The sequence below is a fragment of the Podarcis bocagei genome, assembly GCF_964188305.1.
Source record: "Podarcis bocagei genome assembly, chromosome: 4".
Taxonomy (NCBI): Eukaryota; Metazoa; Chordata; class Lepidosauria; order Squamata; family Lacertidae; genus Podarcis; species Podarcis bocagei.
In genome coordinates this window covers 11,294,585-11,322,566 of record NC_138128.1, presented here as the reverse complement: position 1 = coordinate 11,322,566, position 27,982 = coordinate 11,294,585, and the positions used below count along the sequence as shown (strand labels likewise).

General features: G+C 40.8%; 1 protein-coding gene across 4 annotated transcripts in view; it reads left to right on the top strand.

Annotated features, from left to right (window-relative positions):
* FXR1 (FMR1 autosomal homolog 1) overlaps positions 1-26,077 on the top strand; it is a 37,578-nt gene extending 11,501 nt beyond the window's left edge. For 2 of the 4 annotated variants that reach the window (XM_081190240.1, XM_081190239.1), the window contains 16 exons: positions 6,547-6,599; positions 7,614-7,707; positions 9,263-9,334; positions 10,763-10,911; positions 11,905-11,998; positions 12,723-12,839; positions 12,961-13,131; positions 14,388-14,466; positions 16,167-16,276; positions 17,040-17,126; positions 17,536-17,743; positions 20,148-20,354; positions 20,514-20,714; positions 21,633-21,713; positions 24,106-24,197; positions 25,046-26,077. In XM_081190240.1, coding sequence (XP_081046366.1) covers positions 6,547-6,599; positions 7,614-7,707; positions 9,263-9,334; positions 10,763-10,911; positions 11,905-11,998; positions 12,723-12,839; positions 12,961-13,131; positions 14,388-14,466; positions 16,167-16,276; positions 17,040-17,126; positions 17,536-17,743; positions 20,148-20,354; positions 20,514-20,714; positions 21,633-21,713; positions 24,106-24,197; positions 25,046-25,216 — 1,986 coding nt within the window. In that variant the 3' untranslated portion in view covers positions 25,217-26,077. The remainder of the gene's footprint in view (positions 1-6,546; positions 6,600-7,613; positions 7,708-9,262; positions 9,335-10,762; positions 10,912-11,904; positions 11,999-12,722; positions 12,840-12,960; positions 13,132-14,387; positions 14,467-16,166; positions 16,277-17,039; positions 17,127-17,535; positions 17,744-20,147; positions 20,355-20,513; positions 20,715-21,632; positions 21,714-24,105; positions 24,198-25,045) is intronic. The other 2 variants (XM_081190241.1, XM_081190242.1) reach the window with 2 other exon arrangements.
* Positions 26,078-27,982: the final 1,905 nt, after the last annotated feature.

The following is a 27,982-nucleotide window of genomic DNA, read 5'->3' as shown; positions in this document are numbered from 1 at the left end:
CTGATTTTTCTTTGGATGCCGAGCTGCAACTCGACACTAGCCATTGTTAAATTAGTGCAGGTTAGAAACTGGACAGTGTCATACTCAATGGAAGAAGGCACAACATTTTTGTCAAGTTCAAATGATACATAGATTTTTGCAATTTTGGAACTATGCTTTAATATCTGCTTCCAGTGGTTACTTTGAGCTGTATTTGTTCTTTACCAGTACTTTTTACTTTCTGCTGCCCATGAGTCATATCTCTTTTGGATTGAGCTTTACTTGGCTATCTTATAGTCACTGGCAAGTTGCATAGCTGTAAGCTTATTTTAGGTTATCTGGTTTTGATAGTAGAGGCTCTTGAGAAAATAGGAAGTTAAATATTTTATTTCGTGTTATGCCACTGTACAACACTATTTTTTCCTTTGGGTGTATTATGATTTTGAAAAATCAGTTTGAAATCCCAGTGTACAAAGTAGCATAATAAGAATAGTTTTCTGGACAACTAACATATTCAGAGAAATGGAGAGGTTTTCAAAATAATGGTCTCAATATATCTATGATTTTTTTTCAAAGGACTTTGTGATATGTCATTGACTTCTGATAAAATGAATCTGCTAAACCAGGGATCAGGAACCTGTGGCCCTATAGATGATGTTGGACTACAACTCCCATTATCCATGACTATTGACTAAAGTCTGTTTTGGAGGCCTAATCTGGCCCGCTGTTCAATCCGGCCCCTGCGGCAGTTTATTTCGTGGGCTAAAATCCTAAAAAAACATCAACAACTTCAATCCTAAGAAAAGGTCACCAACTTTGGTTGGCCCTTTGGTCGGCCCTCATGACCCTTTACTTCATCAAATTTGGCCCTCTTTGAAAAAAGTTTGGACACCACTGATCTAGGCTGATGGTGATGGGAAGAGGAATCCAACAACATCTGAAGGGCAAAGCCTTTCCATTCCTGAAATAAACTGTCAAATTCTTCGTTGTTCAGATCATTAAAGCTTTTATGTTGGTTGAACGCCTGCCAAGTACAACATAGTACAAATTTCATTCTATACTGATTCTTGATCAGTATAGAATTCATACACTTGTTTTTATTTGAGAAACTTGGCATGCTTCATGTTTCATCATAAAGTGATCAGATGTGCATAAATGAGATAGTATAGTTCTTATGTGGAAATTACAGTATCTCATGAGGAGCCTGTTTCAGTGCACACTTGCGTGAATAGATCAAACCCCTTTTTATGGGATGCTCATTGCAGGGGTGTTTTCAAACTAGCAATGTGAAGCATGATGAACAGTTCTATAGCTATAACTTCCCAGTTATGCATGTTTGAATTTATTCTGGGTCTTGAAGGACACAGTTTCCCCTGACACCCCCCCATTTGCTCAGTATTGATCCAGTATTCCCCCCCGCCTCGCATTTGCTCAGTTATGGTCCAGTATTTCCTTTGATACACCAATATACCAGTGACACAAACAAACAGTGAGAGTCGTCGTTGGAGCTTTGATTTAGATTCTAAAGTTTACTGGTGTGTGCACATCAAGGTCATAGAATCAAAATACAAATAACTAAGTTGAACCCATACTTGTAAGTTTATTATAACTTTATTTATTTATTACATTTATATTTCACCTTTCCCCACGGAGCTCAAGGTCCTGTGCATTGTTTTCTCCATCTCATTTTATCTTCACAACAACCCTGTGAGGTAGGTTAGGCTGAGAGGCAGTGACTGGTGACCTTCATATGTGAGTGAAGATTTGAATCCTGATTTCCCAGCTCCTAGTCCAACACTCTTAATCACCATACCACAAAGGAACACAGAAAACTGCCTTATACCGAGTCTAGCCATTGGTCTGTATGCTGACACTAACTTGATAGCAGCTCAGCAGGGTTTTAGACAGGAGTCTTAACCAGGCTGGCAGTTGAACCTGATTCACTTCCCCCCTCCAGAATTTATGAAGCAAACGGAAACATCAGCCCAGGGAACACTAGTGGTTTGGTTAAAGGTAGAAATAGAAAGCTCTAAACGTGTAATGTAGCAAGAAATGAGGAAGCAAAGTTATTTTCAGCCTGTGATTTTGACTGTGTATTTGAAATCCCTCCAAATCCCTGAATTCTAAGTTTACTTGCTCTGTTCTTAACAAGGTCTTGTTGAATCTCAGTACCCAGGGTTGTCAAACTGGCATCTACAAATGTTGGCTGGGCTTACTAGTCAGTCGTTATTTGTGGTTGTCCTCCATCCGTTTAGCATGAGCAGAGGGTTTGAGAGGGGCTATTTTTTAATTTGTCCTGAATATGTGGAATATCTTACATTCCATAGCTTCAAACTACAGTGGTACCTCAGGTTGCATACGCTTCAGGTTACAGACTCTGCTAACCCAGAAATATTACCTCTGGTTAGGAACTTTGCTTCAGGATGAGAACAGAAATCGTGCTCCAGCGGCGTGGCGGCAACAGGAGGCCCCATTAGCTAAAGTGGTGCTTCACGTTAAGAACAGTTTCAGGTTAAGAATGGACCTCCGGAACGAATTACGTTCTTAACCCGAGGTACCACTGTATAGGGCATATGAGGGCTGCATTTGTGACTATCCTTTTTGCTCTTGTTGAATGGATATGTAAGATGCTTGAATTTTGGCATTGGGATTTTTGTTGATGTTGACAAACTGAATAATTTGTCAAGGAGAGAGGTGTGAGAGGCAGGGTGATAATGGGGTAGTTAGACCAGAAACAAAGGTGAATGTTTAAGAGCTGTATGAACATCATAAATGTTGTCTAGCACAGGGGTAGGCAACCTAAGGCCCGGGGGCCAGATGCGGCCCAGTCGCCTTCTCAGTCCGGCCCGTGGACGGTCCGGGAATCAGCGAGTTTTTACATGAGTAGAATGTGTCCTTTTATTTAAAATGCATCTCTGGGTTTTTTGTGGGGCATAGGAATTTGTTCATCCCCCCCCATATAGTCCAGCCCCCCCACAAGGTCTGAGGGACAGTGGACCAGCCCACGGCTGAAAAAGGTTGCTGACCCCTTATCTAGCATTTTGTCTTCCAGCAGTGGCTACCTGGATTGTCCTTGGAAGTTCACAAGCTGATCAAAGCTCCATTCATTTAAATCTCATAGGTTTCAGTGGAACTTTAGCACATGCAACTACAGTGGTGCCCCGCAAGACGAAAAACCCGCTAGACGAAAGGGTTTTCCATTTTTCGATGCGCTTCGCAAGACGAATTTCCCTATGGGCTTGCTTCGCAAGACGAAAACGTCTTGCGAGTCTTGCGATTTTTTTCACTTCCCCCCTTTTTCTAAGCCGCTAAGCCGCTAATAGTCTTTTAGCCACTAAGCCGCTAAACCGCTAATAGCGCTAAGCCGCTAATAGGGTTGCTTCGCAAGACGAAAAAACCGCTAGACGAAGAGACTTGCGGAACGGATTATTTTCGTCTTGCGAGGCACCACTGTATATTAAAGTTGGCAACTTGTAGGCTGAAATATTGGGATGCAACAACAAAGCTAAAAACTTAGGGGATTTTGAGGAAATCCAGTACTGAGACCAGATGATGGATTGCATCTGTAACAGGTTCAAGGCTCTCTTGGTGCAGTGGCTTGAGATTTGTTCTTCAAACAGTCTTGAGATTTGTTCTTTAAAATATAAATCTGTATAGAAATGAAATTAATAATAACAATAATGTCCACCACAAAAAAATCCCACACTACCTAGGCATTATACTGTGGTGACTGCAATGTAGGTTTAAGGTGTCATTTGGCGATTAGATTATATATCTGAGTTTTTAATACTGCCTGTGGACAAGATCCATAGCATTATGTTCTCTTGGACCCTGTTCTGCTGCTTAGTGCTCTGGTGGTATCTCAACGATAGCTACATTTTCCCTTCTTTCTTTGTGAGTCTGCTTTTTTCTTTTTCTTTTTAAGCTCTATAGTTTTTGTATAATTTTAAGATTGACATGTTGTATTTTACAGCATAGTCCACTGTGAATAACTTCTTGGTTCTCAGGGGGCTTCTTCAGACTGTTGCATTCAGCACAGTAGAAATAAGCCTAGGTGAGCCTCAAGTTTCCACATTTTTCTGGTGTGGTCATGAGAAGGAGTTTGCAAGCTTTTGCTTCTGTTTTATGCAGTGGAGGAGCAGATTAGCTGAAACCTATTTCTTGGGAACTAGTGCATTCATGCTAAGCCAAGGTTTGACTTAACATGACATGTGAATGTAGCCACTGTAGTTAATAACATAAGAACACCCTGCTGTGATGGACCAATGACCATCTAGTTCAGCATCCTCTTTTCGCAGTGGCCAACCAGCAAGTACGACCTGAGTCTGTGGAGGCAGAGCATATCTATCCTGGCTAGTAGTCACTGATACAGCCTTTTCCTCCATGAATTTGAAGGCATGGATGATTTTCATTCTGGTGAATAAGAACGCCCCTGGGGCCTGAGCTATGTATTGTGAGGCTTACAGCTCAATCCTGTGTAGAATGAAACATGCTTAAGGCAAAGTCAATGGACTTGAGATTGTAGGATCAGCTGTTAGCACAGCAGCAGGAGATGGAGTTGTGAAAAGGAGGTTGCATTACAGCAGCTGAGTTAGGCTGCCAGAAAACTTGAAGTGGATTACTTGAGTGGAGGGAAAACTAGTAGCCTTTTAGCTTGATGCTGAAAGCAGATTCCTGCTATTCTCTTCTCTGGCAAAAATGAAGCCCTTTGTTGATGAAGTGGATGAACAGAATGAAGAGCTCATCTATGTCAAGAGAGTTTGATTGGGAGAAGTATTATCATTGTGAAAAGCTGCTGGACAGGAGTTGGGAAAAACTCAGGATTTTTGGGAAAAGGGAGTTTCTGCTCTGTGTTCTCTAGTTATGTATGGACTATTTGCTACTGAGCTGGGGCAATGTTTAATTTCTAAAAAGAGATATGCAGCAACTTGGATTTGTGGAAAATTAATTATTTGTATCCTCCTTAATTTCTTCGTGGGAAGGGGAGGGCAGATTGCACTTCCTCAATGGCAGGAGAAAAACACATTGTGTGTGCTCGGGCATGTTCCCATGCTCTTCCTGACTGATAGAAATAGTTGTTGACAACACAATTTGTTGACTGGTGGTTTCAGTAATTGTTTAAGTAAACTTGAAACTTTGCCGATGTGGCTGGGACTCTTAATTTAGCTAGAATTGCCATCACATATCATTGTAGCAGTTTTCTTTCCTGAAAGGAAAAGTGGAACGTTTCCTTAACTTAGTTCTGATGTTGTAATCTGTGGTGTGCTAACTGCACAATAATAGCAGTATTTCTCTTGCAATATTATACTTTGGCCAAAATTAATTAGCCTTTGAGTGTTGTAGCTGAAGATGAGATTACTAATAAACTCACTGAACCCTTTATTAAATTTTACGACGGCCATACCTTGGATCCCAAACGCCTTGTGAGCCAAACGTTTTGGCTCCCAAACGCTGCAAACCCGGAAGTGAGTGTTCCGGTCTGCGAATGTTCTTTGGAATGTCTGACGCGGCATCTGGTGCTTGCAATTGGCTGCAGGAGCTTCTTGCAGCCAATTGGAAGCTACGCCTTGGTTTCCGAACATTTTGGAAGTCTAACGCAGTGTTTCCCAACCGGTGTTCCGCGGCACGCGAGTGTGCCGTGAGACATCGGCTGGTGTGCCGCGAGATGCCTGGAGGGAGGCGGGCGAGTCGGGCGGCGAGAGGCGGGGCGGCGGCGGCGAGGAGAGGCCGCGCCTCCTGCTGCTGCCTGGCGCTCCTCCTCGCAGCCGGCAGCGCTGCCTGGGCGCCTCCGTGCGACTCTGCCTCGCTGGGTTTGGTCTCCCAGCAGAGACGGGTCACACGCGCACCTCCCTCCCTCCCTCAGCCTGCGCGGAGGGAGAGCCAGAGAGAGGCATCGCTCCTGCGCGGCGGGAGAGGGAGCAGCCGGAGCGATGCCCCAAACGAAGGCATGGGACCGGAGGGGAAATCCTCTCCGAGGAGGATTGAGCGCAGCTGAGAGAAGCCTTTCGAGGAGCTGCCGTGTCCCCTGGAAACCCCCTTCCCAGCTCTGCCTGCCTGCCTGCCCAAAGCTTGGAGGTTCCCCGGCAAGGGGGAGGGGAAAAACTTTCACTTTTGTGCGTCCCTCCCGGCGTGACGCTGCGCGCTGACGTCACGGGGCGGGGCTTTAATGGTGGTGTGCCGCGAGATTTTTTTTCAGTAAACAGGTGTGCCGTTGCCCAAAAACGTTTGGGAAACACTGGTCTAACGGACTTCCAGAACTGATTCCGTTCAGCCTCTGAGGTACCACTGTATATTTGTTCCTTCTTACCTAGAAGTAAATATTAGAATAGTTATAAGCTGAATAGTTCTATAATACGATTGACGAATATCCATTTTTCCTTAAAGCTACTGCAAACCATTAAGTATCTCTTTTGTATGCAGTCTTTGGCATATTTACCCATGTTGTGTTTTTTCTTAAAAATTGTTCCCGTTTAAAATTACCATTCTAATGGGAGGGAGGTGCCATTTTGCAAAAGAAAAAAATCATTCTTGATAAAAGTATTTAACAGTTTTTATACTTTATTCTAGGGATTCATCAAAGATGTTCATGAGGATTCACTCACAGTTGTGTTTGAAAATAAGTACGTACTATGTTGAAAAATATTACTCCCTTTATTTAGTTACATAATGTGCCATCCCCCAGAAATACATAACACATAGTTCACTATGGAGACAAAGCGCAGGAACTTGACTACAAATACAGTTGAATGTAAAATAGAAAGAACACACTTAAATGTTGTTGCTAAGTTCTTGGAGCCACAGTAGTCCTGTAGTCTTGGCAACTATAGTAAATTGAAACGGGTTTAAATAGAAATACAGCTGATCTTACTGTGTTGACAATGGGGAGGCTGGTAAATAGCCACTCTGTTGGCTGCCTCCCTGTGACTTAAGGCAGAGATCCTTCTATAAATTAGAAGAGAACATTTCCCTCTCCTCTCTGGCTGTCACTATTCTGGTTTAGGTGATTGGGAGCAAACTGCAACAAGTCTCAGTCTTGTGTTCTTCCTTTCCCCACGACCCTAATACTTGAGAGAGACCTTCCACTTTCATTTTAGAACAAATTACAATGCTGAATATCTATAGTGAGGGGGGAAAGTATTTGATCCCCTGCTAAATTTGTCCATTTGCCCCCTCACTGTATATACCACAGAAGTGTTGTTTGTTTAAACCAGGGTAAAACTGATATTGGAACCTATTTTTTTGGCCAACCTTGGTAAGAACAAACCACAGTTCCAGCATTCATATGTAATATGGAACTCTAGTTTATTCTAAAGTGAAAGCAGAAATGTTTGCTCTCTTCTCATCTGCAAAGGATGAGAGAGTGGGAGAGCGCATAAAGCCAAGGCTCACCACAGCTTGCTCATAATCATTTGCATCATAGTTTAGGATAGAGTGTACCATTTGAGTCACGGATGGTTAATATAAGTGTGTGTTGTTAAGCAATCTAACAAAAATGTTGTTGGCTTTTGAATATTGAGGTTCTCTGTTTAATATTAGTGTGGACAGTATTCCATTTGTGTCCAATATTAGTAAATTACAACTGTGAACCAGGGTTACCTTTTCTTACTGACTGTGATGTAATTTGAAACTTTCAGCTGGCAACCAGAACGCCAAGTTCCCTTCATTGAAGTAAGATTACCACCACCACCTGATATCAAGAAAGAAATTGGTGAAGGAGATGAAGTGGAGGTGAGTTCATCCAGTGATGGGCAGTGACTTGTATTTTTAGAGGTACTGTTGGTCAAGTTAGACCCTTAATACCAATCATGTCAAAATGAATGGAATTTTCACAGCAATGCTTGGTCACATGTGCCATGGATATAAATTAAAGAAGTCCCCTCTTTCCAGTAGCTACACAGCTGTCGGGAGTCAGTCTGCATGTTGTTATTACCAAGTAGAATGTATTCTTCATGAAAGCTATGTAACATACTTCTTGGGAAGACCATGTATAGTGAGGACAAACAAGTTCTGAATTAGACACACAGGACACCTCAAATGCAACAGCAAGGTGCATTTATTCCTCTAGGAGGCACTGCATTGTCACCAAAGAAGGGAGGAGGATTCAGGGCTTCCTCTTGTTGCCATGGTTGGTGGATCTGTTTCTGTTCTGTGTCGTGCTTGTCTATGCCTCAAATTTGTCCTCACATAATGACAAATATGAAGAAACAGAAACTGATTGCGATAGTTCAGAAAATGAAACTGATCCTATGAATACTGCATTAAATTTAGTCTCCCCTCCAACCCTTTTCTCAGCTATTCTTATGGCTCATAGACATAGAACCACAGAATTGTAGAGTAGGAAGTCCAGTCCCCTGCAATGCAGGAATCTCAACATGCGGTCCCCCATCCAATTTGAAACCATTCTTTGTTTCAACATGACACGGTTTTGTGTCTGCATGGCAATGTGGAGAACTGATTTTGAGAATACTTAATAATTTTCTTTGTTTTACTCATAAACTGACAATACCAAAGAGATGCTAGGTTCCTTACAGTTCAGTAGTTTGTAGCTCCAATTGTAACACATTTTAAAAAGTAAATTCAATTTGTAATTATTGTTTGACTAAACTCTACTTCCAATATAACAAATATGGTATTTTACGATAAAGTCATACACAATACATTTTATGTTCCTAAAGTAAAAAAGTTACTTTTGATCTGTAAATGCTGCTTTAAAAATAAATACTGGGTATTTTTCAGTTTCCCCCAAAATTTGTGTTTCCTCTGGAAAAAAAACTATCTCCTCCCCCCGCCTGGCATGACTTCAAAATTTCTGGAAATTTTACATCTTTACCTATTTCCAAAGATGAATTGGACACCAGTAGAAAATTGTTGCCAGCAGATTATGCCAAGCTCTTTATCCATCTGCCACCATTTTGTAATTGGCTTCATCCCTGTGCTGCCATTTTGTGATTGATAGGCCTATACAATTTTCAGCCGTGTCATTTGAGCCTTGCGAGTAGAATGTTTGAGAACCATTTCTGTGTTTTATATAAAGATATGAAGGCAGACAAGATTATCTTAAATTTTATATTAAGGGAAAGAATTTACTTTCAGAATAGTTTATGCCTGTATTTGTATTGATACTTTTAATTCTGGTGTACACAGAAAAAGAAAATCCAGCTTTCAGTAACCATGATTTTGTTGGCTGTCCACAAACATCATTGAAATGAATCCGGGTAGTTTGTGAAGATTGAAAGATACTCTATTCAATATGGTTTAAATATGCTGTATGATTCCCCCCCAGGTGTATTCACGAGCGAATGAGCAAGAGCCTTGTGGATGGTGGCTAGCAAAAGTTCGAATGATGAAAGGGGAGGTAAGTAGGAGTAAAACTTGGGAATTGTAAGTAAACTTCATGAGGAAACATCTAAAGAAAGCATTAAACCTAAGAAAGTTTTAAACCTCTGTGTAGGATGTTATAAACAAGAGCACGCCAAAAAAACCCCTACGGTATGCAAGTCTAGTAACCTATTTACATACACTCCCCAAAATGGATGGGATTGGGTATTCTTATTTAAATTTGCTGAAAGTTTTGCTTCCTGAGGGTGGTGGAATGGCAAAGGCAAAGAGGATGATTCAAATATTTATCATGCTAACTATTTAGTGCTCTTTGGGTTGCGTCCAGCTAAGTCAAACTCGAGAGAAGACCTATTGAAAACAATGGATTTGTTACTTTTAAGTCCATGGGTTTCAGTGAACCTGCTCTGAGTATGCCTTAGTTGAATGCAGCCCTCTAACTCAGAGGTTTTCAATCTTTTTGAGTCCACGGCTCCCTTAACCAGCTACATTCTTTCTGCGGCACCCTTGTGAGGTGCAGGAGCTCAATTACGTCCCCCCTTGCCTGCAGAGCTGGCAGCCTCTTACCCTTTTTTGAACACCCTCCCTTGTGGAGTGTTCCCTCAGCCTCCTCTCCTTCCCCCTCTGCTTGGGAGTCCTCTGGGCAGCCGTTGCTACCGACCCTCGTCTCTGAGCTGCCCCACCCCCTGCCCCAAAGAGGTGTGCCTCCCAGAGGCACCATTTGCCTGCACAGCTTACAGCCAGGGCTGCTGCAATAGCCAGCTGTGCAAACCCTAGGGAAGCAGAGATGCAAGAGGGCATCAGAGGAGGGAGGGAAGGAAAGAGCGAAAGAGTCCAGTGTTGCCCTGAGCATCATTCAAGGCACCCCAGGTTTTCCATAACAGTTCATTTCCCAATGTTACACCTTTTTGTTCCTATAACACAGTCTTTGTCAACCTGGTGCGTTTAAGATGTTTTGGACTACAACAGCTGTGCTGACTGCGGCTGATGGGGGTTGTAGTTCAAAAACATCTGGAAGATACCAGGTTGACAAAGGTGGATAATGCATTTTACGTACTTATATTTAGGGCTTCAAAAACCCCATGCTCCTGTTTCTCATGTAGTATAAAGGCTGAGTTTTACACTACGATTGGTGAGACCTGGGTTCAAATCCTCCCCCCCCCCATATCAAGGAAGCCCATTGGACGACTTTTGTCCAGTTGCACACTTTAGCCCAACTTAAACCTTATTGTTGATGTATGCCACCCTTACATTGGAGGGCTGTGATAAAATGCAGTATATCAACAAAGCTGAGGCATGTGTTTTTTGAGGGTGATGCACTATGGAGATGATAAACTGCTATGAGTATTTCTGCATATTTTTGGGTCCAATAATTTTAGAGGACTTCGGGGGGCAAATGTGTGCCCTTTAGATTGTTTTTTTAAAAATAATTCTAATCTGTCCTTAGTTCTACGTCATTGAGTATGCTGCCTGTGATGCCACTTACAATGAAATAGTGACATTCGAACGACTTCGGCCTGTGAATCAAAACAAACCTGTTAACAAGAACACATTCTTCAAGTGTGCAGTAGAAGTTCCTGAAGATCTAAGAGAAGCGTGAGTGACTACTCTAAAATTTCATTATATTGCTATCTTTTATCTAAAAATTGGTTTTCTTTTAAACAACCTAAAGCTGATTTTTTTTGAAATAAAAAAAAATCATCTGAAGTCTTGGACAGATGAAAGATTGAGTACACAGTTACCTGGGAATAGTTCCCATTATACTCAGTAGGATTTACCTCCAAGTAGACATGCATTAGATGATGCTGTGACTCTGTTTTACTGAATCTTTAAGAAAGACAGATGGATAGGAAGGCCTAGACGTGCAGCAGGATTTTCTCAGTACAGGCATACCTCAGAGATCATGGGTTTGGTTCAGACCACCGCAATAAAACGAGTCACACAATTTGTTTGGTTTCCCAGTGCATATAAAAGTTATGTTTACACTATGGTCTATTAAGCCAGGCCCCCCTGACTGCAGGGCAGGAGGGGAAAAACCTGGCTCCAGCCCTAGCCAGCTCCACTCTTGTGGCCAGAAGGGTGGCAGCAGTTGGGGGGCTTCTTTCCCCTGGATGTGGCTAGTCTGCCTGCAGCTGCACCTGTGTCCTCTTAAGGAGCAATATCTGTGAAGTGCAATAGAGCGATGTATGCCTGTAGCAGGGAGAAGTGGGTGAGAAATTCAAAGGCCATAGACTAGATTTTTATTGTGGCAGAAAACAGAAATTGCTGAGAGGCATGAAGAGGAAGAAATAGGAAGGGACCCTAGCAACAGGTGACTGGGTTTCAAGTAGGAGTTTCATTTTTTATTAATGGTCATTAGTTTGGTGGGTAAAGATGGATCACCAGTCTCACAAGCTTCAGCATTCAAGGAAGAGGAAATTAACATAGCAGGAATATCACCATATCTGTGTCCTGCACTCACTTGTACAAAGGTATTGGATTTTTTTTCATGCTTTTGAATGCTTTGCCTCGAGTATTGCAGTTTTATACAGCAGCATGTTTTGTTGATAAAACTGCCACCTGAATTAATTTATAAATTGATTTTTCTAGGTGTGCTAATGAAAGTGCCCATAAGGATTTTAAGAAAGCTGTAGGAGCCTGCAGAATTTTTTACCAGGCTGAAACTGCTCAGCTAATAGTACTGGTAAGGTATATTTTCTGTTTGGTTTGATCACTGTGTGAGTTTACTTTTTGGCTAATGTTACGATTGTGTATGAGGGTCAAAAAAAAGATTGAAGACTGAAGGTTATCTCCAGCTTTGTATTCAGAGTAGGTCCATTGAAATCAATGCCTATTGTTTCAAATGAGTCTGTTCTAAGCACAGCTTAGTTCTCCAAGATACCTTGTTACTTGGGTATATTGAGAAGCTTTCTGCTTGTGAGTGAGAAATTTGCTATGGAGATTCCAGGGTAGAAAGTTGTGGGCAGAACCAGTAGGCAGAGGATCCCAGGCTTTACTATTTTGCCTTTGACACTTCTGTGCATATTGCAGTACAAGACAGCTGGGTCAGGCTGAAGGGTGTGTGTGCCAAGATACCTTGCATAACTTTGTGTACACCCCCATCCTCATTTCCGGCCGCAGCTGATGCATCTGTATGGGCATTGCTTTCTGCCGATAGTAGGTCAGGCTATCCCAAACAAAATCCATCGCACCATTTTGATCCAGTGATGAAAATAAATGTTTGCTGACCTTGTTTCAAAAACAGCAAGGATTCCTTGATGTTCTTAGTAACGGAAGAAGTTCTGTCACATTTTTCCAAAACATGCAGTTGTAACAAGGAATTGTTAAATAAAATGAGGGATCTCTAGCTATAAATTGCCCCGTAAAGTGGAAATGCTGTTTGTATCATTGTTACTTTATTTCTGCAGTCTGCCAGTGAGGCAACAGTGAAAAGAGTAAATATCCTGAGTGACATGCATTTGCGCAGCATTCGAACGAAGATAATGCTTATGTCAAGAAATGAAGAAGCAACAAAGCATCTAGAAGTGAGTTGTCCTCATACTGCCCCCCCAATTTCAGCCACCCTTCTCAATTCCAGTCTTGATGTAGCTGTTCTCATATTTGAAGTTCTGCTGTAGTAAACAAATTATTTTGCCTCCTCTCTAGTGCACAAAACAGCTTGCAGCAGCATTTCACGAGGAATTTGTTGTCAGAGAAGATTTAATGGGACTTGCAATAGGAACACATGGTAGTAATATACAGCAAGCCAGGAAGGTTCCAGGAGTTACTGCAATTGAGCTTGAGGAAGATACCGGAACTTTCAGGATCTATGGAGAGGTAAAAGGAGACAAGGGGTTTCTTACCTTTGTAGTTGTGTGGCATTCTTTTTCTTTACTTGCCCTAGTGGTCTGAATTTGGCATGAGCCTGCAACTATATCAGCCTGCCTCACTTCAATAGATGCCTCCCTCCGGTGTCCAAGGATCAGTGAGTTTGGTAGAGACCTTTTCCATTGTGGCCCCAAAGGCTGTGGAACTCCCTGCAGTGGATCTGCAGCAGGCTGCCAAACCACAGTAGTTTCAGAAGGCTAACATACCTTTTCCAAGTGTCTTATTCTTGAATTAAGTTTTATTGGTTAGACTGGGTTGCTGTTGCTGTGGAAAAAAGTTTTAATGAGTTGGCCAAGTATGCTTTTTATTGGATTTTATTGGTATGTATGGGAGGTGTTTTTAGGTTTTTGTTGATATTTTGTAATTTTCTTGTTAGCTTCCTTAAGCGACATGGAACTATTTTAAAATAAAATAAATAAAAATGAGATGAGCACAAGATTCCAAAAATTCCATAGCCTTTGTAAGGACACCATGCATTTGCTAGAAGGGAATGCTCCAAAGCAGCGGTTCCCAATTAGCTAAGTATTGAGGACCCCCTGTTTTTCAAAAGCCAAGCCATGGACCGTTTGAAAAACTTTCTATCCCTGTGTTTGAAAATAACCTGGGTGGGTTTTCTGGACCTCATAGGGTTCAAGGAGCTCCCAGTCAGGAACCGCTGCTGTATAGAAGGCTGTTTTTACTTGTGTCTGAATGGAAGTTTATATGATGAAACTTGTAGTTACTGCTTTATTTTCACTTGCACTGAAGCTTTCCTGCAGTATTTTGCATGTATTTATATCCCTTTCTGTGCACTTAAACACTGTCTCTTGTGATTGGCCTTGTTGTAAATTCCTTTAGAAATCATGGTGCTTAAGGGTATATAAATGGTTGAAAACATTTGATTATTAGAGAAAGGAGTAGAGAAGCATGCGGCTACTTGAAGAAAACCAAGAAATATCAGAATTTAAAATAAAAATAGTACAGAAATTTTCCCAAATCTCCACTTGTATTTTAGGCCACTAGACTCCAATCACACAGTTCGTAATCTCACAGTTAATAATATGAATGTGTATATTTCTTTAGCAGTTTTAACTTGCAAATGAGATTTTATGTACCTATCCCCTGTCTTACATTTAAATGTTAATTGCCTGAAGGAGTTTTAACTGTTGGAAGGGGTTATAATTTTTAATATATTGTGTTTACAAATGGCTTCTGTTCTTTTCCAGAGTGCTGAGGCAGTAAAAAAGGCTAGAAGCTATTTGGAATTTGTGGAGGACTTTATTCAGGTTCCTAGGAGTCTTGTGGGTATGTAATAGTAATAAACCTTTTAACATCCTTGAATACCCTCCCCCTGCCCAATCAGTATGAAAATGTTGATGTCTCCTCTTTAATGGCACATCTGAATTACTATTTTGGTGGCTGATACATTGGAGTATATATAGAGAACAGTGCTGCACTAACAAATGGAGTATTCTGGATTATGGTTAGAGGAGCATGGGAAGGCTATTTCCTTGGAAGAGGAAGCAGGAAATTGAAGGAGATGTTATCCAGGGGAACTGAGTCCAAATAGATTCCCTACCCTCAGTTAATTTCTGTCGGGCTGGAAAGGAAGAGTAGGCAATCCTTCCCCTCAATTGTGCCTCTTCAGCCTACTCTTTTTGCTTCAATTATTGCCTTTCATTTTTCTTAATTTCATCCTCTTTTTACCAAAGGAGCTAAGAAGCCTCAAGTGACTCAGTTCATTATCTCCTTGCAGAGGCAGTGATCAAGTGCAGCTCCACTCCTCTCTCCAGAGAGAGAAATTTTAAGCAGATGATACCTATTGCTGCTCCACACTATGGTCGCTTCCTGGGCTCATTCATCTGCCTGCCATCCTTGGTGTATTGGTCATGATACCGAAGGAGAATATAAATATTTTCTCCCTTTGTCTCCTCATGACCAAGTTCTTGTTTAGCTGCTGCCTGGGACTCATTCACTCTTCTTCCCTACCACCTGAGGACAATGCCTACTGATAACTTGAAGCATTGTAGTCTTGCCCTCTGGGGTCAGTGTAAGGTACAACCATTGTTTTGCTAGACATGGAGTAGGCTCTAGTAGAAAGTGACATGGGACTGGAGTGATGCTCCTCTAATCCTGCACATCAGATGTTGGGAGAAAAGGGGTTTTTTTCCCTACATGGTGAAGCTTCATTTTGAGTAAGGCTGAACATTTGGTCTCACTATTTCTGATTCCATCTGCCATGGGTTTTGGATCAGTTCATTGTTCATTGACCTTTTAACTTTTCATCTTCCTCCTGTTAAGAATTGTGTGTCCCAAGTAATTGCTGTTCCAGATTACGGGAAGGGAGCTCTCTTCCTTGGGTAACATCAACTTCTGCCTTGTAGTCTTGAGGAAGTGGACTTCCCTTTTTTGGAATGTGCCTCTCATACCCAGAAAAGAGACATGACTTGTTAAGGAAAAATATCCTCTTTTTCTTCCTTATTCCTCAGTAGTAATCAGTAGTCAGATCTGAGTGTTTGCTTGATTATAAACACGTTACATCAGTCTTCTGAAAGTCCCTAGCAGAGTGAAACATGGAATAACCTCATTGTTAGAAAATGTGTACAGTGGTACCTCTGGATACGAACGGGATCCGTTCCAGAGCCCCGTTCGCATCCTGAAGCGAATGTAACACATGTGTGCGCGGGTCACGTTTCGCCACTTCCGCACATGTGCATGACATCATTTTGAGCGTCTGCGCATGCGCGAGCGGTGAAACCCAGAAGTAATGTGTTCCGTTACTTCTGGGTCGCCGCGGAGCACAACCCAAAAATGCTTAACCTGAAGCGTATTCATCCCGAGGTATGACTGCATTGTGTTTTTAATGAACCCATTTATAAATAACTTTTATATTAATTATTTTGAGATTGTAAAGGGAATTTTTTTGTTCTCAGCCTTTCAACTACTTTTATTGATTGCTTGAGAAATACTTGAGAAATCTCATTTTTTTTATTTTTTTATTAAAGGAAAAGTTATTGGCAAAAATGGCAAAGTTATTCAGGAAATTGTGGACAAGTCTGGAGTTGTGCGAGTGAGGATTGAAGGAGACAATGAGAACAAACTGCCCAGAGAAGATGTAAGTTTTAATTCTTATTTGGAATTTGTAATACATCCAAGGGGTGGCAGGGGTGGATAAATTGTAGTGGCAGAATGATAGAAAAGCCACTGCATTAGATTATTCTTTCTGCCTAGTGTCTGATGGACATGCCACTCACAAATGCTACTACATTGGCAGTAGGAACACAGGAAGCTGCCTACACAGAGTCAGATCATTAATCCATCTAGCGCAATATTATGATGACTGGCAGTTGGCAGTAGCTTTCCTGGGTTTCAGACAGGGGTATCTCTGGGACTGTGCATGTAAAGTGGTTTCTCTTCCATGAGCTGCAGCCTTTCCCCTTAGGGGTGCCATTTGATAGGTCAGAATGTTTAGTGGTGCCATGTGTGGGTTTTGCCAACTGCTATCTAACACCTTTTTGGTTATTTCAAGCTAAGGTTGTCTTGGCTTCAGACTTTGGCTCTGAGTATTTAGGTTATAATTCTAACTGCAGTTCAGCTTTCTTCCTTTAAGATGTCTTAATACTAAAAAGTTGGGTAGTGTGATAATTTGCTGTGTTTATGTGGGGATGCTCCCTACACCTATCCCCTTTATCCACTGAGAGAAGGCCCACAGGTAGACTGAATCCATGGTATAGAAAGTTGTAGAAATTCCCATTAAAAATAAAAACAGGCTGCAACCCAGTGTACAGTTACACTTGTCTAATTGTACACTGGGTTGTAGGCATTATTTGCTTGTGACCCTCTTTGTTCTTCAACAATATTACATTTTATCTTTGTAGGGAATGGTTCCGTTTGTCTTTGTGGGTACTAAAGAAAGCATTGGGAATGTCCAAGTGCTTCTTGAATATCATATTGCCTATTTGAAGGTAAGCATTCTTTGTGGGAAAGACAGCAGTTTCAGAATCATGGGAATGCACAATAGTATGACTTGTGAAGGTGATCAGTATTGGATCTGGAAACACAGAAGGTAGCAAACAGCATACCCCAAATGCTCTGAAAGCAATGTGGATGAAAGTTGTCTCAAAATCACGGTACTTTTCAGTGCATCATAACATGTTGGTTTTCGGTGGGTCTTTCAGTCTACATCTCAAAGCATTATTGCCCTGAGAGCACTGTGCATTGAATAGTCTTAATTGAATCTTAGGAGTAAAAGAGCTGTTTGCTGCTTTGAATATTGTTACAATAGAAATAGGGGGTGTGAGTTTTTAAAATTACATTTTTTAAAAAAAGCAAAACAGTGGACTTGCCTTACATTTGGTGTAACTGTCCATGCAGGAGGTGGAACAGCTGCGGATGGAGAGGCTCCAGATTGATGAGCAGCTACGTCAGATTGGCATGGGGTTCAGACCTTCATCCACCAGAGGTCCCGAAAAGGAAAAGGGTTATGCCACAGATGAGAACAACCCTTCCTCTGTACAAGGCTCCAGATCCTATAGTGGAAGAGGTAGGGGACGGAGAGGCCCCAATTACACCTCTGGCTATGGTAAGTTATGCTTAAAGATCAGTTTTGGAAGTCGCAGGTTCAGTCCCCGGCATCACCTACCTGACACTCTGGAAAGGCACTGCCAGTCTAGAGTAGGCAGTGCAGGAATTTGCTTCGAATAGACACTGATTAGATACCAAATTTTGATCTGGAAGCTCATAATTCTTCCCTTACAAGCATTTCAAAGAATAATTTCACACAAGTGTTTAAAGCAGGAATAAGATAAATTTCTTTTGTGGTAGAGATGAAAGGTAGAGGGGGCGACCTTTCAGCCTAGGACCTCATACACTCCAGCTCATTTCTCACACATTTGGTGCTTCAGATCCAGGAGAATCTAGTTTTCACTTCTTAATTTTCTAATTTAGTTAGGTGTGTTCAATAATGAGCAATGTTTGCCTCCTAGGCAGCCCATTGTGAAATTTGGCCTGCCTTGTTTCTGTCAGCAACAGTGAATGGTGTTAAATTAGCCTGATAGTCTAATTATTTCAATCAGTAATGGTGGTCTCAGGGTTCTATACTCCCATCTGTGAATTAAATTGGTCTCATGAAAGGTCACATGCATATCACTAAAAGGTGATTGCACACACAACCCCATTAACGATGTTCAATATTGGTAGACCTTCTTGAACCCGTATGAATGCTTGAGCTTTATGAAACTCAATGAAATCTTAAGAATTTGGGGCCTAAAGTTCTCCTTCACTGGGTTAGATTGACCAGTGGTCTAACCCAATATAAAACAGCTTCCTTTATTCCTCTTGAGTCCCATCATCTGCAGTATGGGAAACCATAATGCTGCTTAACTGGCAGGGCTGTTGTGAGGAATACAACTAGAAAATTATAAAAACGTAGTGCAGGCCAAGCTGTGAATGGTGGACATGCTGTGCTTTGAATTTTATTACCAGTGTTTGATAGCTTTTAAAAGATTTTGACACTTAAAGAAATCCAGAGTTGTCACTTAACTTGGAAATCAAGAGCATCAAAAATAAATAACTGAATGCGAACTTCAGAAATAGTCTTGTCTGTTTGGCAGCATACTTTCATACTTGTTTCTGCAAACATTAACAAAAATGGGTATACAGAAGCCCAACTATAGCTGAAGGACCTGTAGTGTGTATTGAGGCTTGTTGTCCACCTTGGTCTAAATTGATCAGATCTTTCAAATATATCATTTAGTGTTAGCTACAGCAAAATAATGATCTCCTAACAAACAAATGGGTTGCCTGATAAGGTACTGTAGAGCTGTTCCAATGAGTGCGTAATTTTACTGTTACTTTATATGTGGTAATGTGATGCGTAAATTCAGGTTTAGAGTTGTTTTCATGCCAGGCTCCACATACATGTTTCTACGTTGCTTGTGAAAAGAGGTGGCAGCAAGTTCAGAATCTTGGACCTCTGTATGCACTGTGGACAAAGTTTTCAGCAGCCAGCCCTTCGTGTTTCTGCTTAGTGGGATACTTGGGAATAATAGGCATGTTTGGAAGTAGAGGCTTCCATTTCTGTTGTTTTTTATGCCACCACTTCAAGGGGTTTGGGGCTCTCTTTTTAAGCCTTTATAGTTGTCACATATTGACAGCCCAAGTTCTAATGGGAAATCCTGCCCTCCTCCTTGTTTACATGTTTTGATTTGAATTAGTAATATTGCAATTGTCCATTATATAATGGCATCATAGTGTATGTTTCCATAGGAACATCTTTTATCCCTCCCTGCCATGTTGTTTCGTAACTGAGCACTGTGGGCTATTAATAACCCAAGACCATCAGCAGTAGGGTTTTAGACTGACTGAAAGACTTTTTGTTTGTGTTGGCAATGTGTTCTTTATCTGTAACAGATTGAGATGTATGAATGTTACAAGAGTAAAAGTAGTAGTTTAGGTGTTCAGTTAGCTCTGCATTCTGTGGCAAATAGATAAATTACATGGAAATTGTGTTGAAGCTAAGGTGAAATGGAAGCATCCACAATTACATACATAAGAAGCCCCTTTCAGATCCACTCTGATATGGTTCCCATTAGTGATCATTTATTCTGTTTTGTGTGTATGAATGAAGTTTTTCTACTAATATTCAGTATTAGATTGTGCAGAAATAGGTTTACTTCACATGCTATGCATCCACCTTGGCATCTAGTTTGTGCTGCAGAGTTCAATTTCTCATCTAATCTGTCAAGTTAGTTTTTTGTACTGAGTTCTGTTATGTGTTTCAGACACTGGTGCACTGGCCTTACGTTGTGCATTCTTCTGGGAATGGTACTTTTCTTCTTGTAGGGCAAACGTTTATCCCTGAATGTTGTGCCTCAGAAAATTGCATGTATCTCAGCTTTCCTTTCTAGTGGCATTCTTCTGCTAAAATTCAAAATTGTACTAGAACAGTACTTGATTATCACCTCTCCCTCTCATTTATTGTAAAGGAACAAATTCTGAGCTGTCAAATCCCTCTGAAACAGAATCGGAAAGGAAAGATGAACTGAGTGATTGGTCATTAGCAGGAGATGATGACAGGGAGAGTCGACATCAGCGTGACAGCAGAAGGCGTCCACCAGGGGGAAGAGGGCGCAGTGTTTCTGGAGGTCGTGGACGTGGTGGTCCCCGCGGTGGGAAGTCCTCTATAAGTTCTGGTATGTATTTGAGAGGCATATTTTGTGTGTTGTGATTGCACTAAACTACTTCCCTGTTTCTTGATGATGGTTGATTTTTAATATTTTAAAGTTAAAATATGAGATGAAAACAGTGTCAAATGAAAACGTGCTCTTACTGGTTTTGTCATTTCCTTTAAGTGCTGAAAGACCCAGACAGCAACCCTTACAGTTTACTTGATAACACAGAGTCTGACCAGACTGCAGACACAGACGCAAGTGAATCACACCACAGCACTAACCGGCGTAGGCGATCTCGTAGACGAAGAACTGATGAGGATGCTGTCTTAATGGATGGAATGACAGAATCTGACACAGCATCTGTTAATGAAAATGGCTTAGGTATGTAAATAGCCTTATCAGCCCTGTCTAAAAAATATTATAGTCGCTCTTCATTTTCTTAACTTGCACTTTATTCTACTTGTTTCCTTGTGGTTCAAAACTGTGTCCTCATCTGTTGCAGTATTAAAAGATTTTAGCTCTATATTGGACTGGAATATTTTGGACCAAATATTCGGAAAGGCTGACTTTCATTTGATTGTTGTCTTAGAGATGCTTTCTGATATCTATGTCATATCTAGGGTTTTGCAACCCTATCTCTGCTACCCTGTTACCATATATGCATCCAGTCCAATTTTAGCCTTAGTCCATAGTAATGGGATAGCAGAGCATACATTGATCTCATTCATAAGGCTTCATTCCATGTAGATATCTGCTATCGACTTGGTGGGAAAGTCTGAGGAGCCAGGCCTTAATTTCATATTTGTTTACTTCTCAAGAATTAGAGTCCCCTTTGCCTTCTCTAGGTCTTAAGTAGTTTTATTGCTGAATTTGCTAAATGAATTTTGGGAAGAAGGAAATTGAGGCCAGGAGAAGAGTCCCCATTTCTTGCTCCTCTAAGGCTGTGATTCAAAACATACTTAAAAATAAGTAGGGCTTCTGTGTATGTGATTTCAGGTCTAGGGTTTATTTTCAGTGTCTAAGAATAGCCATTTACAGTTTAAGCAAATCACACCAAGGAAAAAATCTTTCTCACGAGATGGGGAATTAATTTCTTTAGCCAATGTTTAACTTTCAGTACCAACTTAGTGATAACAGCTTAAACAGAGTTGCAGTTGCTTTTTCAGTCCCCTGATGTGTAAGTTTTTTGCGCTACTTAGCCATTCTGAATACTTTTTCCTTTGAAAGTGTTGTGTGCTAAATTGCCAGCAGAACAAGTTGGTCACCGAGAAAGTTCATAGTAAAACTTTGCAATTGCAGATGATAGAGACAAAAAACCCCAGCGACGCAATCGTAGTCGCAGGCGTCGTTTCAGGGGTCAGGCAGAAGATAGACAGCCAGGTAACTCGAGTGGAGAGGTGAACCACCTCTGGTCACAAGCATGAAGGAATGCTCTGCGTTTGCTGTTTGTGTACCTTCTAAAATATATGTAAAGCTGTCTTTTGTAAATAATGATTGCTTAATACTAATCAAACTGCAGGATGAGAAATGGTCAGTGGGGCATGTTCTAGTTTTTATAATGAAACTAATACTGTTGCCTTTTATTTGGTGTACTTCCACTGTAAAAGTGTGCATAGACTTTACTTAATCTATGTTGAAATTAGAGGACAACAATAAATGAATGTCATAGGTGCAAGGGTATGTATGCCATGTTGCAAGTAACACTGTCAGACAGACTCTCCCTTCGGCCTTCTGGCATCTTTCCTTACTATGCATAAAAGGTAGGTTAGCCAAGTTCTAGTACTATAGCAAACCAGAATGCATGGAGCCTTCCTGTCCTTTGAATCAAACTTAAATCTCTTGCTTTTAAGAACACCAGAAATCACAACTAAATTAAAATAAAAAATTGTTGCATGTTCATGCTTTGATAATTGTGGTTTGACAGATTTTTTAAAAATGCATACTAACACCTTACATATTTTAAAGGTGTAAAATAACTTTCAGTATAATTCTAAGTGTTGCACCTGTAAATTCCTCGTTTGTTGTGCTAAGTATTTTTTTTTATTCTCCCCCTAAAATGTAGTGTCTGTATTTCACTCAAGTAATTATTGGTGTTGCGTTTGCTATATTATCCCCACACAACAGCTTAAACAAGCTATTGAACAACAGAGGCATACCACACACAATCCATCTGCAGCTTTTGTCAAATGATGGCGTAAATTTGCTTCTGCAGAAGCACAGAATTGGAAAATACCAGAAAGTCATATAGAAGGGCTGTTGCTAAGTGACAGAGCCCATGCTTTCCATAGAAAAGCTCCCAGTTTAGTCCCCAGCATAGAATCATAAAATGTTAGTGTTGGAAGGGACCATTCTAGTCCAACCCCCTGCAATGCCGGAATCTCTTTGGCCAACGCTGGCTTCAAACCCACAACCCTGAGATTTAGAGTCTCATGCTCTCCCGACTGAGCCATCCAAGACCAAGGTAGGGCTTCTCCAGGTAAGGCTGGGAAAGCCTCCTGCAAGAAACCCTGGAGAGCCATCGCCAGTCAGTATTGACAGTACTTAGCTAGAGGAACCAGTGTCTGACTCGGTATAAGGGAGCGCCATATGTTTATAGGCCCACATCACCTTCTAAAAGATGAACTGTTGTGAAAGCATATTGGGTTCATCTTAAATTTTGGACAAGCTAATGTCTGGCGGTCATTGTCAAATGAAGCATCTTCAGAAACATGGCAATGTCTGCACTGTCAGGTTTTTCTTGCTACATGTTGTGCATGTAGATGTGCGATCCAGACTGCTGCATTGAATTGCACTGTGCTCTTTTCCCTCTCCAGCATAATGGTTGTACATTGCAATCTAAAGGAACACATATTCCCCTTTTGTGAATAATTTTAAGCAGAAGCAGATTGCTTACATGCAGCTCTGCAGCACTGTTGATGAAGACCACATTAACCCCCTTGGCAATAACAGGAAACTCGAACCTGTTCTGAAGCTATAATTGCTGTGCACAGTTGTTCTGTTTTGTGGTTTTATTTTATGATTTTAATGCAATTTGTATTTTAATTGTGATACTTTTATAACTCTTCATTGGGGCATTTGGTGAAGAGCAGGCTATAAGTACAAATAAATAAATGACCCTTAATGCTCAGTCCCGAAGAATTTCATCCTGGGCTGACACCCAGGCCATGTTGGTCAGATTGCCTGGCCCCGTATATCACCTTCCTCTCAACCTGGTCTAAAACCACTTTGTATTTTTCAAGCTTATTATCAAAATAATTTTCCTTTGGTCTCTTTGCAGAATATAATTCAGAAAGCTGTAAGCACTACCCTAGCAAACCAATCATTTTCTAGTAATAATGCAGTCTATAAACAAAATCCTGTCCTGCTTAAGACATGAATAGGGAAACCCTTTGGAAACATAGATTTATTGACTTGATTAGGATTAGTTCTGAGTAAGAAGCTATGGGGAGGCTTTAGATTGCCCCAGACAATTAGTAACTTGACAAATAATTCCGTTTGTAGTTGAGAATCCTTCAGAGACTATCAGTATACAGTACTAAATGATAAAACATTCAAAACATATGTAGACAGTTGGGGTTTAGAATCTCCCTCCCTCCCCACACCCAGCAACCATTCCTGAAAGCTTAGGAGTTTTGAGAAATGTATTGTGATATAAAAACCTTATAAGGCATCTGCATAAATGGGCCCTGTTGGTTTGCAGCCAATGGTGGCTGCTCAGTTCTTAAACATCAAGTAATTTAAGCAAAAATAATTTTTCTCTCTCTCCTCACAGTAACAGTTGCTGATTATATATCAAGAGCAGAATCTCAGAGTAGACAAAGAAACCTCCCAAGGGAAACACTGGCCAAAACCAAGAAAGAAATGGTAAGAAAAATTACAGGAAACAAAATGATAGAGTTAATGGAAATACGTGGTCTCCTCCCGTGTGTGTATAGAATAATTTAATCATTGACACCACAACATCAGAGGAGAGTGACTACAAATGCTGTTAAATGTTGTTGCCCATCACGCTGGTGCTGATACACACTAGGGAAACACAGTCTGGTACCATCATAGGTCCTTACATTGACCTACATAGCAATTTTACAGGATTCTGTATCTAAATCCTTCCCATTAGTGCTGACTGCCAAACCTTTGTTAGTCTTTTGTCTCAAGTGAGCTGGTGTGGGGAAGGTGACGGCATGTTAATATTTTACATAATAGGACAATTAAGGCGGGAGTACTTGGCTACATATCAGCCCTGCTGGGTCACACCAAAGGCCCATGTGATCACAGCCTTCTGTTCTCACAGCAGCTAACCAGGTGAGAAAGCCCATAAGCTGGACATGAGCCTAATAAATGTAAATGTGTTCAGTGAAGAAGGCTTATCTTGTTCATCTGTTATCCACCTGTGAAAAATAATGGTGGTTCATGTCCCCGTTTCCTCAGAGACAATTCATGTATGTAATTCATTGTCACAAAATGGCTTACGCAGCAAATGTTTTTAACTGGATTTTAAAATAAACGATTTAATTATTTGAAAAGGTAACGGAATTGACAAACAGAATGCTGTAGGTAAGAATATAGAGGTACCAGAAATCAAATGTATTAATTTTTATTTAAAACTTGCTTTTCTAGTAACATCTGAATTTGAGAGAAGGGAAAATAGTAGCTTACGTTATGAATGATTCATGCGTCGTCTTGTCACTAATTTTTTTAAATTTTATTTTCAGACAAAAGATGTGATTGAAGAAGTTGGCCTTTCTGAAAAGGCCATAAATGGCCCTGCAGTTATTTCTGAGACTGAGCCTTCCAATTTGCAGCATAGTCCTGAAGAAAGGCCTAGTACTGTACAAGAAGATGGGAATAAACAGGACGAAGCTGTGCTGAATGGTGTTTCATAAACAGAGTTCCTAGTTTACAGTTCTTTACATTTACATTTTACAATAGTGCTTGTATAAGCTTGCCAAAGATAGAATATGGATCGCGAGTCTTGACACCGCACTTTCAGTTCCTCCATTTTGGAAAACAGAACGGGGAGGGATCCTGAAGAAATCCAATGTTGAACATACTTTGACACCTACTGTGTTATAAATATCATCAGATGTGCCTTGAGAATAGTATATGTAACATTTAAATAAAAACAAATTGCTGGCTATAGGAAATGTTATTTTGTTTTCAAAATATGGCAGAGATGTGGGGGGATCCCTAACGTAACCTTCTTTATGAAAGCATTAGCTGCTTTTGTTACATTTTTAATAATATGCAACCACTTCTTCACCTGAGGAAAACTAGAAAAAAAAATGCAGTCTAAAATATTTTGCACTGAATTGTAATTTCTCCATTAGTTTAGTCTGGAAACTGGTCTGTTTTAATACATTGTTTTTTAAATGCTGTATGTAGTGGGGAAAATACTGCAGACCACTGGAATACATTTATTAAATTCTCAATCTGCAGGGATATTGGGCGACATTGGCAGTGACTGTTCTACATTGAGGCTTTGTTTGATTTATTTATTAAACTGTACAGTATTTAAAAATCAAACATAGCTTTAGTTAAAACACTTAAGCTGAATTAGTCATGTCCATTAAGACATAACCAGAACTACTGAAAAGATCAATTTCCAGAAAGTTTATTCTGTATAAACTATATACGTTAGTCCTTAGAGTATTTTTATTTTTGTTTTGGTTGTTTGATGTGCAATATGTTTTTGTATGCTGGTAGAAAAATAAATAAACTTTGATCTTCCACTGGTTGATCCTTAAGTACTTGCCAAGGTCATGAATTTGTTACAGCAATCTATGAAAGCAATCTATTACAGCAATCTATGAAAGATTTAGAGTGAACTCTTTGTGACAAGGCTACTTACCACCTGTATGAGCTAAATGAGACAGGATGGCAGGAAAGCAGTGACTAGGTAAACCTTGGTTCCTTATTCAATGCAGCTAGGGATCATCTTCCTGATCTAAATTGCCCCCTACTGCATTTTACCCGAAGGAGAGCGGCAAACAGCTGCAGTCAGGGGTAATTGCAATTAGGAAGGAAAGATTAAACCTTTTTTCCAGTGCCTCAAAACCGATCATTTTTTCTTTAAAAATGTATTAAACCACTACCCAGGAGACCCACATGCGGATCCTCTATCATGTTGTCTAGTTTGGTCCAAAATACAAAATAATCATTGCAAAAAATAGCTTTTCACATGCACTAGAGGTGCATAACAAACCACTTATTTTGTGCACATTAAGACAATTATCCCAACTAAAAAAACTCTAGTATGGTAATAAGCTACATGTATTGGGTAACAGATTTAAATGTTACCCTACCCATGCAGATAACTGTCCTTTACCTCTCGTTCCTTTACTCTTGAGTAGAAATGTTTTTATTGATACCTTGGAGTGAGTGAACCTGGAATCGGCATGCTTTATTGAGTATGTACACCAGGCATGTCCAAAGTCTGCTTCTGGGGCCCAATCCAGCCCACCGGACCTGTGGCAGTTCAACAACTTCAATCCCCAAAAAAGCTACCAATTTTGGTTGGTGCTTTGGTCAGCCCTCACAGCCATTTACTTCATCAAATCTGGCCCTCTGAAAAAAGTTTGGACACCACTGATGTACACCATACCTGCAAAATACATTTTCTTCCTCAGAAGTATCCTGGGCACCACTATTGAGGGTTGCTGGGAATTGTAACTGGGACCTAAATTAGTGCCCAGAATTCTTTGAGGGAAAAATGTGCTTGCTTTGGAGACATGTAGCAGCCACGTACCACTGCCTTTCGTTTTGTTTCCTTCAACTGACAAGGCTTATGCTATAAATATTGCTATGAGTTAGTGGGGGAACAAAGAACCTCTAGATCCCTGGGTGTCCCATTTCTCTAGATTCTTGGGTGCTGGGGTTTAATCAGAGCCTTGATAATTAAGTAGTAGATAGGTAGCCGTGTTGGTCTGCCGTAGTCAAAATAAAAAAATTCCTTCCAGTAGCACCTTAAAGACCAACTAAGTTAGTTCTTGGTATGAGCTTTCGTGTGAAGAAGTGTGCATGCACACGAAAGCTCATACCAAGAACTAACTTAGTTGGTCTTTAAGGTGCTACTGGAAGGAATTTTTTTATTTTGATAATTAAGGTAAGCTAACATGGTGAGCTTGTTTTTCTGCCAGGCAGAGGGAGATGATGGCCCTGCCATTAACCCATTGCAAAAGCCGCCTAAAAGACAAAAGACTAGGTAACTGAGGGGGAGGTTGCCAGGGCAATGTGAACATAATGTCACACAGAAAAAAAGTCCTTTTACACAGGTTTTTTGTCAAGGTGATCTGGGAATGAGGAAGAGGAAATTAGGCAGAACTCCATGCAGAGGGGGCTGCAGTGAGGGGGGGGGGCATGAATGGCTATGGCTTTGGACCAAAACTTGCTGAAGCTATTACAGGAGCAATGTACATAATGCTCTGTATGCCCCTACTGAAGGCTTCAAGTGTAAATGTGTGTGAATAAACCATATTTCTAAGACACTGCAGCTTCCGCTATGCCTTGATTCTCCAACAAAAACCACCCTGGGTGAATGCCTGGAACCCCTGGAGTCTTCTTACTGCTTGGCAGAGAAGGGCGGTGGCATGTAACATACTGCAGTCATGTTAAAACCTTGCCCTGTGAATGCAAAGGTCTTTTAGGGCCAG